General features: G+C 41.6%; 1 protein-coding gene across 2 annotated transcripts in view; it reads right to left on the bottom strand.

The window, feature by feature from the left end:
- The window catches only part of prmt3 (protein arginine methyltransferase 3), a 63,163-nt gene that overhangs the window by 11,343 nt on the left and 36,452 nt on the right, over nucleotides 1-15,368 (bottom strand). For both annotated transcript variants that reach the window (XM_078253754.1, XM_078253765.1), the window contains exons 12-13: nucleotides 13,574-13,761; nucleotides 10,365-10,451 (exon numbers count right to left, since the gene is read on the bottom strand). In XM_078253754.1, the coding sequence (XP_078109880.1) occupies nucleotides 10,365-10,451; nucleotides 13,574-13,761 (275 nt within the window). The remainder of the gene's footprint in view (nucleotides 1-10,364; nucleotides 10,452-13,573; nucleotides 13,762-15,368) is intronic.

The raw sequence follows: 15,368 nt of genomic DNA on the forward strand, positions 1-15,368 counted from the left end.
TCTCATGGTTGTAATGAGCAAAATGAGCTAAATGAGCAGCTGTGTTTAGGAATATGGCAGTAAAACCAAACTGGGAATAACGTTTACTGTTCAAATATTTACAGGTATCTTTACAGTACTTAGCTACTTACGTGAGAGACAAGAATTTAAACTAGAAAATTCCGGAAGAAATTTTGACAGTGTGCCGACTACTTGGTGCACATCTCATTAACCAACATAGCATCGTGACTTTGCGTAAACATACACGCCACTTTCCTAAAGCCAAATGGCGTGTTATCTGTACGCATTTTGAGCTATCCACGTGTATGTCTAAGCTGTATACAGCGAATGTAAACATGCACGCCACGTGGCGTTATTGCGAGAACGTGCCGTGCTATCGCGAGAACATCACACGCATTTTTGCGAATTTCGTGAAAACCACCAGGCAAATCTTAGCAAAGTCATAGCACACCATTCACGATCATTCCGCACATTTTGATGTATTTTTTGTGTTGGCAACACTGCGTGACTAGTAGCGGGACAAAAATATGGCGGAAGATGAAGAATATTATTATTATTATTAATAAGTATGACGAATACTAGTCATTGTACCGATTGCTGCTATTGCAGCACATCAGCACACTGAATTAGTTTGCTTGCTATGCTTACCATGTCATTGTCATGTGTATGGTCTAGAGAACTGAAGTAATGGCTACCCTTTTACTGAGACAGTTGGGTATCAATATGACTCATGTGAGAACTGTACTCGTCAACCCTCCTTCCTCTTAAAAGCAACTTGGTTTCTCCTTTAGGCAGAGTCAACAACAGCTCCCATGTGCTCCCTCTCACCTCTACTGGGAGACTTGTCACCGGACAAAAGAAATAAATTATGAGGCAGCCACCAACAACATCAAGGCAATTTTGCTGACAAAAAAATAAATAAAATAAAAAAAATCCAGCTCGGTACATGAAATTAGCAAAGGTGGCTATTTTGGTGACAGTGTTGTGAAAACACTTAGCACAGAGGAGGAATCGGTTCAGGAAAATAAGCACTAATGTGGTTTTGGTCCAACTGAATATGAATGTGTGTTCATCTGAATAATGCCCACTAGGGGACTGACAAATCTCATCTCTCAGTGAAAGCATTGTTATGTGTTGCAAACCAAAGAAGAAGAAACAAGCCAGCCTGAAGCTTCATTAAAGCTTTTTTAGGTCTTTCCTTCATATTTAGTTTTCAATTCACTAAATGCCTGCATGGAAATGCACTCTTTCCTTACAAATATACTGTCTGCTGATATGGATTTACAGAGCTGTGAAAACAACTGAGTGAAAACAAATTCACATATCTGAAACAAATTGAGGTAAAGTCCAGGAAAAAAAAACACCCGCCCCCCCAGGCTTGTTTTCCTACTATTTCTCCCCCCACTGAAGGAAGAGAGGCACTCTATCAATCTCAGGAGCGCACTTGTAGTAGCAATGATGCAGAACTAATAGCTTTTAATCCTGACGCAGCTGACAACTTGGAGGCCAGCTTTCTGAGACAAAGAAGAGCCGGATCAATGGAAGAGAGGGAAAGAGGAAAACAGAGGGACAGAAGAGAGAAAAAGGAGGATAGAGAGAGGAAAAAAAAAAAAAAAAGTGGCTGTAACATAATGTAAAAGCTGGGGAGGAGGTTTCTTTTTTTACAGAGGTTTTTAATTGATTTGTATCACTTGGAGAAGCAAAAGCACCATATGTTCACAGCTTCTGTAAACGTCTCCTAAATTGTATTTAAATATCGTCTGCAAGTTAAACTGGCAAAGAGAGATCTTTTTTTCATAATGCATCTACACACAGCACACACAAAGATACACACATGCAGACTTGATAACCATGCTGCCGTCAGAAGCTGTGTTTAACACACTCCGCGCACAGAGGCTTCAATCAACCTTTATCGACCGAGACAGGCAGGGGCGGCATGCTAGCTCACAACTAAAGCCAGAAAAGAACCCAAAGTGGATGAAAGAGCATGTCAACCCAATGCAATTATGGCTTTTAATGAACGCTACACAGACGCTCGGTAGTGAGGTAATTAGGAAATTAGCCGTAATTACTCGTCAGGCAGAGCGGATTCACCTCTCTCAGCCGGAGAGGCAGAGATCATCCTCATCGCGCCTCGCTGATGACAACGCCTCGTAAGCGAGATTGATTGTCACTTCTGTGTTGTGCAACTTTCACACAGCAGCGAGACAGGCAATTAAAATTTAGGCCAGAGTGAAACTTGCAAATACCAAACAGGCAGAGGAGATCGGCGTCTCACTGCTCCATTGAAATTCTCATTTGAAAAAGATAAAAAGGAATGTAACTGCCTCATGCATGAAACACAAAGGTTGTTATAATAAGCAATAAAGACCTTGATGACTCACACCTGATATGGAGTGATACAGGCCGAGCTGGTCACAGGCTTTTAAAGCTTTCTGAGTTAAACTGGGCTGGGGGAAGAGACTTTATCAAACTTCTTGGGACCCTTTGAAAGGACATAAGTTTTTACGACACTCAGTATAACGGTATAGCGAGATTTAAACTTTAACACCAGATGGGAACTGAAAACTATTATTCAGCAGCAAAAGGAGGGCAGCTTTCTAATTCCATTCAATTTTATTTATAGGGTCAAATCATAACAGACGTTTTCGCAGGACAATTTACAGATAGAGTTGGTCTAGACCACAGTCTCAATTTACAGAGACCCAACAACAACAAGCAAGCACCATCTTTACTTAATAATAATAAAAACTTAAAAAAAAAAAGTATGTACTGCTGTATTTTGTTCCTGTTGCTTAAGTGCTTTCTGTACATCTCTCAAACATTGATTCATGGAAAGTAAAACAAATGACAGTCGGAAGAGATGCTAAATAACAAAGCAGCATTAATGGGTTTTTGGCTACTTGGGGACAGAGAAGTATCAACACAGGCTGATAGATAACACAACATTCAACATAACACAGCTTATTGAGTTGTTATGGCTAACATGTTAGCAGACATTTTCCTATCTCATTCATCAAACACAGAAATAGCATTCAGTCACATTGTTGTCAACCCAATGACATGCAATAGTTTTGTTTTTCACAACTTCTGAGAAAAATACCAAGGTCTCCAGCTGCTACATATTTGGCTTTCTTTACCAACTATTTGCTAACTTTGTCTGCTGTCTGGTGCTAAGCAGGTAGTGAACAGTGGGTTATCTGAGCTTGTTAACTAAAAACAGCCACATGTTTGCTGGAAATAAGGTTGGTGAGAGTGCTGAAACTGAAGTAAGCCTAAGCAGTAAATGTGCTGTATGACCAAAACAATGAGCTAATAGAGGCTAGACTCCAAAGAGATACAGAGCTGCACTATATGAGCAACCCCTGTCACATTACACAAAGTCATTAGATTAAATAACCAAAAAAAAATGATTAATGTGGGCTCGGTTGTCATCTTGCGCTTGAATAATCAGAAAACTTAAATTAAAAACGTTGCACCCTCACAGACCTGTGTTCAAAATGTATGTTCTATTAATTTGTGATCATTTTAACAAGCCTGTTACGTTGTATCTGAGAATTTTTGTAATCCCTGACCGATCAAGGCCTCTGTATCCCGACACAAGAAAGGGGGGGGGGAGGAGGATTAAAGAAGCAAGAGCGACAAACCGAGAGAACAAGGGAAAAGAAAGGGTAAACTTAAAGCATACAGACACATACACACACCCACACAACAAAAAGAGGACAAATCAGAATGCTTTTCATTTTCATCAGCGTTTAGCCTTGGGCCCCCGGCTCTGTCTGTGATAAGTGATGACAGCGGGCTTCCTGGCGGCCCACGGAGGAGGCTCTGCAACACTGCGGCTCTCCGGCCCCCATTCTCCAGGAAGAGCAGGGGGAAAATTAATAATTATCATCATGGATAACACCAAGAGGGAGCAATTCATCATTGCTTCCCTTTCGCCCGGCTGTGTGTCAGCAAGCTGCGTGGCCCGGCCAGATACTATTATACGATGTAAGGGGGGGGGGGGTTTAAGGGGAGGGAGAGGGAGGGGGCGCTGAGGGGGAGGGAGGGGGCGGCAGAAGAGCGGGCTAATTCACTTTTGATGGGGTTTATCCAGGCGTGGAGGCTTTAAGCACGACCACCTCATGGTTGGTGTGAATTCCCTCCCCCATCTCTCCTCTCAGCCTCTCCACCCGACTGCTGCCACTCCAGTGAGGTGGAGCATCAATCAGGCTTCGCTGCAGCGCACCTCCAGTCGGTGTTTCTCATTCATGATGCCTCACACACACACACACACACACACACACACACACCTGTACTGTAACAGATTCACGCTGTGCAAGACGGACTGTGGTTAGCTGCATCACTGAGCTTTGTTCAGGTAATCTCATAGAAATAAAAACAATGAACACAGATTTAAGTAAGATTTAAGGTGGGCGCTGGTAAAACGTGTGGTGTAACATGTACGCACAACTTTTCACAAAATTCTGGCATCAGGGCACAAAGAGCACAATCATCCTACAGCTGTTCCCCCCAAAAAATTCTATTTAAATCTCAAACACTTGCCTTTGAGTGCTACCGAAAGTAAACACAAAGAAAGCAGAATTGTGGTTCTTACTTCATGGTCAACTTTCCGGCCGACGACCTGCTGAATCGATGGGAGCTCTCTGGTGTGTTCATGCGAGTGGCTGGGGCTAGTTTTTGATTTAGCTTAAGCTAAGCAAACAGTAGCAAATTTAAAAAAAATATATAATGACAAGGTCTTCCTCAACTGCCACTATTAATAAAGAGACAGTGGCTAATTGCTCTACAGCTGCTATGCACTTTGCTCCTATAGCTACACGGATTTCCAGATGACTACTTTCTATGATTACTTTTGATTGGACTCACTAAAGCACAGAACTGTGTGACATTTCTGTTGCATTCAACTTTTTTGAAAAGTTGTTGGTGGCCCATGCTGCTTCCCCCAGTCGATGACAGTCTTCGTGTCCCAAATCTTTACATTGGAGTGTGGGGGAGCTTTACCCACTCCTTAACCAAATCACATATTGTATTGTATTCATTTGTTTAGTGTGACATTTGGTTTAAAACATGCATTTATCCTTTAATTTTAGATCCAGTTTAGTTTCAATAATAATATATTTGCTGTATTTAGAATGTTCATGTTCAAGTATCTGTTTCATGTTTGCTTTGATTTCAACTCTCTAATTGGGAATGGTGCACACATGAATGCCCCCTGCTCCACCAGGTAGTGACAATAAAATGTTGTCATGGCCAATACTCATACTCATAACATATGGGAATTACACCCAGCTTGTAGCACTATCACAATTCCCCCCACTAAGAACAGAACTGCTGATAATGAAAGAGTTTTTTTTTTTTGTTGAGAAAAATGAAATAGCTAAAGTTTAAAAAAGAAAAAGCCTGCCGAAACAATTCTTGTTGACAGTCAGAAGATCCCCTAACTCTGAATGCTATGTACTTTACCGTTGAGAGTTAAAGAGTGGACTTTTTTTTTATCAACAGTCTCCTTCTTAATGTGCTGAAAATCGTCCTTGAAGTTGACGAGCGCCTGCCCCGTCAGTCCAGAAGGCCACCCCCCCCCCCCACACACCATTTAAATTTGATGGAAAGCAGGTTCGAGATGGATTGCAGAGACATTTTTCTCTGCAGTGCTACAGTAGCTACATCAGCAGCAGTGTTAAAATTAATTACAGACAGAAATTCTCTCCTGCAACACCATCAGCATACATCATTTTCATTTTCTGTTCTACAGTTCAGGTAAATGGATCATGGAGCTCTAGGGGCTAAAAAGGACCAAAAAAAATGCGAGGGTATAGATGCCCTTAGAGAATTTCTGATCTAAGTTTTAATGAAAGTTTCAGCACATATATATCCTGTATTAGGCTCGGTTTGCAAAGGCAGACATGTATACAAGACGCAGAGCATGTGAGGTGTAGAAGGGAGGCAAGGAAAGGAGGGATTAGAAAAAAGCACACGTGTGAGAGGATTTGTCTTGTGCATGAACGGCGCAGACGCAGGGGTTGTGCTGTTCATTTAATGCAAGGTTAGGCAGGCTCAGCTGATGAATGGACTGTCGACAGGAGAACAAAAGCAGGCGCTCCATCACAGGAGGCGCAGCAGCTCTCCCTCACCGATCCCCGAGCACTGGTCCAGGAGCGGTTTACCCTTCACACATCCCAACCTTAACTAATACTGAGGAGCTGCAGCCAATACTGACTACAGATCAGTATCTTTATGGTAGCATCACCCTACTCCTGCAGGTCAATAATCCCATCTGTAAATCCTGGGACAAGCAGGCTGGATGGAGGAGGCGAGTATCTACAAATGTGTACAAAAGTGATACATTCTACACAGAATACCTGCATTATAAAAGCTAGAAACAACTGGATAAAATGAGCCTGATAGCACGACTTAATGATAAATCATATACAGGAGATACAAAGACACGCACTTCTGCACATCAGCCGGCCAACTATAGATTACTAGAAGCGTGAAATAGCAGGAAGAAAGCAGGGAAAGAGTGGTGGTGCATCTAAAAACCTCAAAATAAAAAAACGAAATATTACACCTCTGTACCATGCAATCCCATCATCTGTTTTGCTGCAGGACCCCTAACATGACTGGACTTACATTCTAGATATAGAAACTGGATGTTTTCAATTACAGAGCAGAAAAGACAGGAAAAATGAGAGGATGTTTACAAATCCCATTAAACTCACCGGCCAGGGAGCACAGGCCAGACAATAACCACCTATTGATTATCCATTAAACCAATACGCCAGACAGTGCAGTGACACTGCAGCACAACACAAAGCTGCTCTAACACAATGGGCTTTTCTACAGACAGATCACTTCTCACAGTGCAGAGCGTCAGAGCCTGCAGAGGCTATTCTGTAGTCGGCAGGTTGCTGCTGGTATCACAGAGAGAAATGTGGCTCAGACGCTGGAGGAAGTTCAGGGGCAGTAAGAGTGTGTGTGTGTGTGTGTGTGTGTGTGTGTGTGTGTGTGTGTGTGTGTGGCGGGGGGTTAAGGTGGCTGCCAGCACCTCACCAAATAGACTCATAAACCATTCTCCATGCTTTAGAGGCCTGTAGCCGACCCCCACTGAGGACACACACTTCAACTTTGTGTTGCAGTCGTCAAGCTGACCTACACACCACAACTCAAAAGGTTCAGCCAGGTTTCAGATGACTCATGTAATGTCTTACGTAGGACTCTTTATTTTTGTCTTTCGGTTAATTAACCGCATTTCTTTTCAGCGATGGAAATAAATGAGTCGACTGGTTTAATATAGTTTGATTTTGACAGAGATACATGAATATGTCGGGGGGGGTGTTGGTTAATAGGGTTGAATTGTCTTTGAAATCGCTGAAACGTGTTAAAATGTTACATATTGTTTTCAAAGTTTATTTCAGAATTTCAGACTTTTATCAACAACAATAGAGCCGACCAACAACAATGTATTTACAATCATACTGTAGCAGTTGTTTCAACGCTATGTCCTGGTAATTTCTGCACACATGTTAATTTGAGAGCACAAATGAAATAATTAAGAGTACTAGTTTTTTTTTTTTCCTTAAAGGCCGTTACAGACCAACCAGACGGCCGACCGTTGGCAGAAATTGAGACTGATCACTCTCCCCGAGTTGGTCAAAAAAGTGCCTCGGAACACACCAAAGCGACGAGACGTAATACATCTCCGTAAGAGCAGGCGGCGCTAATCTGTATTGTCTCCCAAAAAATGAAAACCGGCAGCTGATTGGACGAACGCGTCACGTGGGTCTGGCTGCTGCTTCCGGATTTTGGATTTTTCAACTGGCCATTAATGGCGACTCATTCAGAATACGATCTCAAATTGTACTAAAATAGTTCACCGAAACATGTTTCTGAAAACATTTTAAGAGAGAAATAGGCCATGCAGTTGTTGAATCTGTCTTTATTTCAGATCGACAAAGGTCAGTTTAAAAGATTTTCATCAGATTTTGAGAGGCTTAGTCACGGTCATCCCACTTGCCATTTCCGGGTAAGTCTGTTCCCTAAACCAGAACTATGCTCCACGTTTAGTCATACAGTAAAATAAGTTATCTTAAAGGAACACGCCGACTTATTGGGACTTTAGCTTATTCACCGTAACCCCCAGAGTTAGATAAGTCCATACATACCCTTCTCATCTCCGTGCGTGTTGTAACCCTTTCCGACGGCTCCACCGGTAGCTTAGCCTAGCACGGATCCTGAAGGTAATCTGTTCCAACTAGCCTACTGCTCCGAATAAGTGACAAAATAACACCAACATGTTCCTATTTACATGTTGTGATTTGTATAGTCACAGCGTGTACAAATAACAAGGTCACATGAGACACAGCCATCTTCTAACCGTATACAAACTGGAAACTATATTCTCAGAAAGGCGAAGCACTGCTACTTCTGCTACTTGGGCGGAGTGATATGCTTGCAGCACCTGAGAAGCCCCGACAGTGAGTAGAAATGCTTCGCCTTTCTGAGAATAAAAATCACAACATGTAAATAGGAACATGTTGGTGTTATTTTGTCACTTATTCGGAGCAGTAGGCTAGTTGGAACAGATTACCTTCAGGATCCGTGCTAGGCTAAGCTACCGGTGGAGCCGTCTGACAGAGTTACAACACGCACGGAGATGAGAAGGGTATGTATGGACTTACCTAAGCTTAAGTCCCAATAAGTCGGCGTGTTCCTTTAAAGGAACAGTCACACCCAAAAAAACAACAACAAACAACTTAGCCCTATTCGTATTGAATAATGCAGATAATTACATTTGCAGGGGTTAAAGCAAGAAACCATTAGTGAGCCTGAAATGCTGCCCTGGAGGAAATGTGTACAATGTATTGAATTAAGTATTATATAAATGTAAAACTGCACCATGCCTGAATTCAGGTATAGCGCCCGAGTACTTTAAGCCCTGCATTTGAGAACAACAGCGATATCTCGTTCCAGAAACAATTTCCTCGTTACTCTGGACAATTTGCAGGTTCAACAGCAACTGCTTCAACAATACTTAAGTGTAATAGGAGCTTTGTGTGCCTTGCTCAACGGCACACAGGAAAGATACATATATCAATCAACCAGACTTTTGTGTATAGCACTTTTCATACATATACAATTTAATACAAAGTGCTTTACAGCGACAAGTGGCTTTGTAATTAATAACAGCATTCACTAAACAATAAAAACCGGAGCTGAGGAAACGCTATCATAAATCTCATCAATTTACAGTGAGGAAACATCAGAGGCAGGATTAGAAATAGATACAAACTACAACTTGGTATGATATACCAACATACACCAAAAAGTAAAACAGGCTAAAATGCATAGATAAAGAGACAGATACATAAAGAGATAGATTAATGCTGCCCAATTCAAAGCCAGACTAATAAGGTAGGTATTCAGTTTGCTTCAAAAAGCATCAACATTCTCTGCATTCTCACATACATTAACCTTTCTCATGAGTGAACTTCCTGTAACGGTTGAAAGATTTGAACCTTGAGGTCACAAACAATCTGTTGAATAAACTGTCCCGGGTCAATTTACAGTACGTTGACATGTGAGACAAGTATGTACCATGTGTAAGGGGACAAGGCTGAAGCATAAAGAATAACTCCGCTTTGGTTGAGTGGATGTATGACCGGGGCAGGTATCTACAGGAAAGACGCACGCTGCAACTATTTCTGGCTCCAGTCCAGTGTGAGAAGTGGCTTGTGATTGTGTATGCGTGTGTGTTTTGGCGTTTGAGAAAATGACAGGGCAAGCAGGCTGTGAACATTCACTATGTCGTATGACATGTAATTCAAAGTCACATTAGCCTCACTGCTCTGATTCGATTTGAAACTCGATTAAAGATCAAACTGACAGACATCCTCCTAAATACCGAAACATAATCCATCAACGTGAGCTGACAGATGTCTCTGCTGGTTGTACTGCCTCACTCCTTTTGCACAGCATCTCTGATAAATGACAGGTGGTAACAGTGGATGGAGAAAAAAACAACTCATCTGGGAAGAGTTTTTGTTTCCCCGGGTGAGTTTTTATCCCAATTAGACAAACATATGTAATCAGTTTTTCTTTTGCATTTAAGATCTCAGCAACATAAAGTATGACATGCTGACCATAGGTTCTTATTCACACAATTAAGCCCCAGTGTCACAAGGGTAGTGCTTGATAACTGCAGAGGCGCCGCATGCTACCAGGCAAAATACTTCAAATAATTTCACTTCAAGATCCTTTTAAGGCTAAAAGTCAAACTAGATCAACTTTACAAATGTTTTCATATCAATAGCATTGTGGATGTCTCAGTGAGCGAGTGGGCAGTGTCTGTGTGTACTTACCGTGCAGTCTGTGGTATTTGTTATCTTCAAGCAGAAATCGGATGCAAACTCCAGCTCAGACAGACACACTCTGTTACAGTCAATTGTCTGTTGAAAGTCAAAAACACCCACATAAAATAATGAACTTAAAAATAAATAAATACTGATGACAATATGGACTGTGATCAAGCAATACAAAACAATTAAACAACTAGAAGGGCACTCGGAGAGCGCAGAGATATCGCAATGTTAACAAAAGTGAAAAATGATATGATGTGTCCACCCCGTGATTCTGATCCGCTAGATTTCAATGGGTTCTTCCTTGGCCCATGCTACAACGTTCCTCTAACTTTCATGAAAATCTGGCCAGCAGTTCTTCCGTAATCCAGCTGACAAACAATTACCTCTTTGGCGAAGGTAATAAAAGAGTACCTACAGATAATGTTCTAACAAGGGCATTTGGGGAGTAGATAAAATATGCTTGTCAATATTTGACAAAATGTTGGCTGTAACAATGTCAGTTAAGCAGCAACTGCTATAGAAATGTGCCAACAGTGGATGCTACAAGCAACAGAACACCTTACAGAAACCTACTCCTGGTGAATACAAAACAAAACAAATCCACCGGACATCAGCAGAAAAACTGCGCTGACACAATAAATATGTTTAATCCCTGCTAGGTTTACATGTGGATCACAGATTGTGCCTTTAAGAGACCATTTAGAGCAACACACTATAGCTAAATTACTTTTTTAAACTGTTAGAATTATGGCATTATGATAAAATTAGGCAGGTTAAGCAGCTTCAAATAGCTACATATTCTTCAAGTTGAACATTCCTATCTGTTCTCACTGAGAACAGATAGGAATTTATAATTCCATGAAAGGGTTCTCAATTTTACGGAATAGCAGCCAGCCTTAATGGAATGTTATTGGATCGTATCAACGGGAGGCAATAGAAGAGAGTCCATGTAATTTGGGCAGAGGGGCTGTCTATTTGTCACTGGAGGGGAGAAACTATCGATTAGAGGATTCAAATTCCATTATATCAAGTTCCCCCCTCATACATCACATCCACAGATGGGTGGAGGACATGCTGCTTAGCAAACGGGACAACCAGCGATGAAGCACACGATGGCATGAGAGACAAGAGGGAAGAGCATTCCTACACAGAAAGGTATCTCTGCTCTTATATGTTGGACTACGTGTGTGTGTTTGGTTTTATCTCTGTGTTGTGTGTGTGTTCTCCCATCAGGGAAAACCACTCAATCTACAGGGGGCTGAGAGTAATGAAGTTTCCTTAAGAGGAACTTAAACAAGGATTAGACAGATCAATCACCCAGTGCTATAGCATCACCACGCACCACACACACCTTCAGGGCCCCTATCTCTCTCTCCACAGCCAACTCCTGCTCTCATTCACTGTCTAAAGCCTAACAGCTTGGGTCCCACAAACTCTATTTCTCCTACTTGAAGGTTCCAAGATCCTTGTACATTAGGATCAGACTCACATATTGGTTTGCCAATACCCAGCTGATACAGGTGTTAGATATCAGATGTTGGGTAGTTGGTGTCATCCACAGGTGACAAAATTGAGGATCCACTCTGATCACTGCTACAGAAAAAAAACCTGAAGAGTTGGCGCTGAAGGTTGAGTCTCGGGGCAACCTCTGGCAGAAACATTTGATGCTTGTTTTTTATTTTGTTTATCATAATGGTTGATGTCATCTAAGCATAGCAGAAACATCCTGAGGGCTGGATCTGGCTCCCTATCTGTCATCTCTGTGCAACAAGTGCTTATTAATGTTTATTAATAGTAAGCAGTTCAAAAGAAGAGTGATTTAGCCTTTTCAGGTTTGATTTTAATCACTTTAAGATACCTGAAGATGGAACATTAAACAGTATATCACAAGCCAACTTACAGTATTAGGTTATGCAAGTAAGTTGCATATGTGTTCTTATTCATATAAATACAGAAAACACTCACGTAAAGGATTATTAGGAACACCTGTTAAATTTCTTGTTAATGCAATTATCTAATCAACCAATCACATGGCAGCTGCTTCAATGCATTTAGGGGTGTGGTCCTGGTCAAGACAATCTCCTGAACTCCAAACTGAATGTCAGAATGGGAAAGAAAGGTGATCTAAGCAACTTTGAGCTTGGCATGGTTGTTGGTGCCAGACGGGCTGGTCTAAGTATTTCACAATCTGCTCAGTTACTGGGATTTTCACGCACAACCATGTCTAGGGTTTACAAAGAATGGTCTGAAAAAGGAAAAACATCCAGTATGTGGCAGTCCTGTGGGCGAAAATGCCTTGTTGATGCTAGAAGTCAGAGGAGAATGGGCCGACTGATTCAAGCTGATAGAAGATCAACTTTTACTCAAATAACCACTCGTTACAATCGAGGTATGCAGCAAAGCATTTGTGAAGCCACAACACGCACAACCTTGAGGCGGACGGCTACACCAGCAGAAGACCCCACCGGGTACCACTCATCTCCACTAAAAATAGGAAAATGAGGCTACAATTTGCACGAGCTCACCAAAATTGGACAGTTGAAGACTGGAAAAATGTTGCCTGGTCTGATGAGTCTCGATTTCTGTTGAGACATTCAGATGGTAGAGTCAGAATTTGGCGTAAACAGAATGAGAACATGGATCCGTCATGCCTTGTTACCACTGGGCAGGCTGGTGGTGTAATGGTGTGGGGGATGTTTCCTTGGCACACTTTAGGCCCCTTAGTACCAATTGGGCATAATTTAAATGCCACAGCCTACCTGAGCATTGTTTCTGACCATGTCCATCCCTTTATGACAACCATGTACCCATCCTCTGATGGCTACTTCCAGTAGGATAATGCACCATATCACAAAGCTCAAATCATTTCAAATTGGTTTCTTGAACATGACAATGAGTTCACTGTACTAAAATGGCCCTAAAAATTTCCAATGGTGAAATAACCATTAGAAATATGGCGTTTTCCATCTGCTACTTTCAAAAAATCCACATTATATCCAGCCAAAACAACCAGTAACATGTCAAATCATAGACAAGTCACTCTATTGTATCCAATTGTCATTTTAGAAATGCTGAATATTGGTCAAATATATTAGCTACTTGCAGTTTCAAATACCAGTATTACTATTGGACCTCCAAAGCCACTACACTGTCGGTTGAATGTTGCAGTACCTATACATATATGTATGTAGTGCTATAGACATGTTTACCTGTATGACTGTAGGTTCAGAGATGAGTGTTTCTGTTTTCACCACTTCCACCATAGCCTCAGGCACCACTGCCTTCTTCATGCACGCCATGTTGAAGCCATACACGTCATCCCAGAATGCAATGTGGTCTTGGTGCTTCTGTGTGTCTCCGACCGCTGCCAGGCTGATGTTACAAAGGTCTGGATATACTAGAGAAAAGAGAGGAGCAAAGGGAGTCAAGGACTGATCATAATATGCATACACGAGTACACAAATATTATTGTAGTCACTGTTTTACAAGTCACAAGTCCGCCTCAAGTTCTGACATTTAGGTCCCAAGGTTAAGCTATTTCCATCAAAACCTTATCTGCACTGCAACAATCTGGGTGACTTCAGGTTGCTCATGTCACTGACATAACGGTTTTTCAGTCATAACTGTGTTTCATTTAGATATGTGATAAAATTGCTTCATTTCGCCATTAAACGCCCTCGTCAAGAGGAACCAGAAACTAGAGAAAATGGGGATGTGGAGGAAGACACAGAGAGAGAGAGAGAGAGAGAGAGAGAGAGAGAGAGAGCGATGGCAATGCTGTTAGCGATGTCAGCCAGCCCACAGCCAAAGAAAGAACGCCGGCAACCAACGATTAAAAAAGTACCTCGCAAAACCGGCAGAGAAGCTTCCTGGGTTCAGACCTGGGAGCAGCTGGACTCTCTTGGCTTGAACATTTTGTCACTAAAGATCAGTCCCTGCCTGTGTTGCTTTGTAGTTTCTCTGTTATTCGTTCCTATAGTTGTGCAGGCAGTTTTCTGAGCAGTGGAAAGTTCATTTATTTAGTTCTGCATCTGAGTCTGTCTGCACTAATCACTGCTAATTTTTTATTCATAGTCTTTTAACCATCTGTTACATAAACGGTGTTATTACCAAGGTGTACTGACAATTACAGCTGCAAAGATTAATCGATTAAACGATTTGTTGTTAAAGTGCCCATATTATGAAAAAAAAACACTTTCTGGGATTTGGTGTGTTATTTTAGTGTCTCTGGTGCTTCCACATGGATACAAACTTGGAAAAAAAAACCCATCCATGCTGTTTTGACTGAGATACGGGTTTCTGAATGTATCCTGCCTTCAGTCTCCGGGTGAGCTGGTCAAAATCGACAGGGCCGTCTACGTCATTGGCCGAAACATTTGGTGTGTGCTTTAGCTAATACCACATCAGCTAGCTGTTTCTCCAACTTCGGTCAGTACAAGGCAGGATTAGATGGGAGACTTCTTCTAAACAAGGGCGCACTTCCAACTTTGCGTTGAATACCTGCAGACGAGGGACATGTAAGTAGTTCTATACAATTTCTTTTGTAGATTAGGGTGAACTTGTGTGTGTTGTAGCAGTGTTTTGCCATTGAGAACAAGGTGGCTAACCGCTAGCAGCGTTAGCTTCTAGCTAGTAGCCCAGTATCAAGCTACTGCGCAGTACCTAGCTACTGCAACATGTGCGACTCCCAACAAAGATGGGATAGAAGTGTGATGCCTCACTCTGTAGCTAAAACAGAGAGCTCAACACTCAGGGTGAAAAGAGGAGCTGCAGCAATGTGCAGTACAACAAAAAATATGGTGTTTTTTTAAAAATAAAACCATGTAAACCCTATTCTGGTACAACCTCAAAATACAATTATGAACCTGAAAATGAGCATGAGATGGGCGCTTTAACTATTAAAATAATTGGCAACTATTTTGATCATCGATTAATCGGTTTGAATCATTTCTTATGAAAAAAAAGTGTAAAAAATATTAGATTCCAGTTTCTTAAATGTTAACA

The sequence above is a fragment of the Sander vitreus genome, chromosome 1 (genome assembly GCF_031162955.1).
Source record: "Sander vitreus isolate 19-12246 chromosome 1, sanVit1, whole genome shotgun sequence".
Lineage (NCBI taxonomy): Eukaryota > Metazoa > Chordata > Actinopteri > Perciformes > Percidae > Sander > Sander vitreus.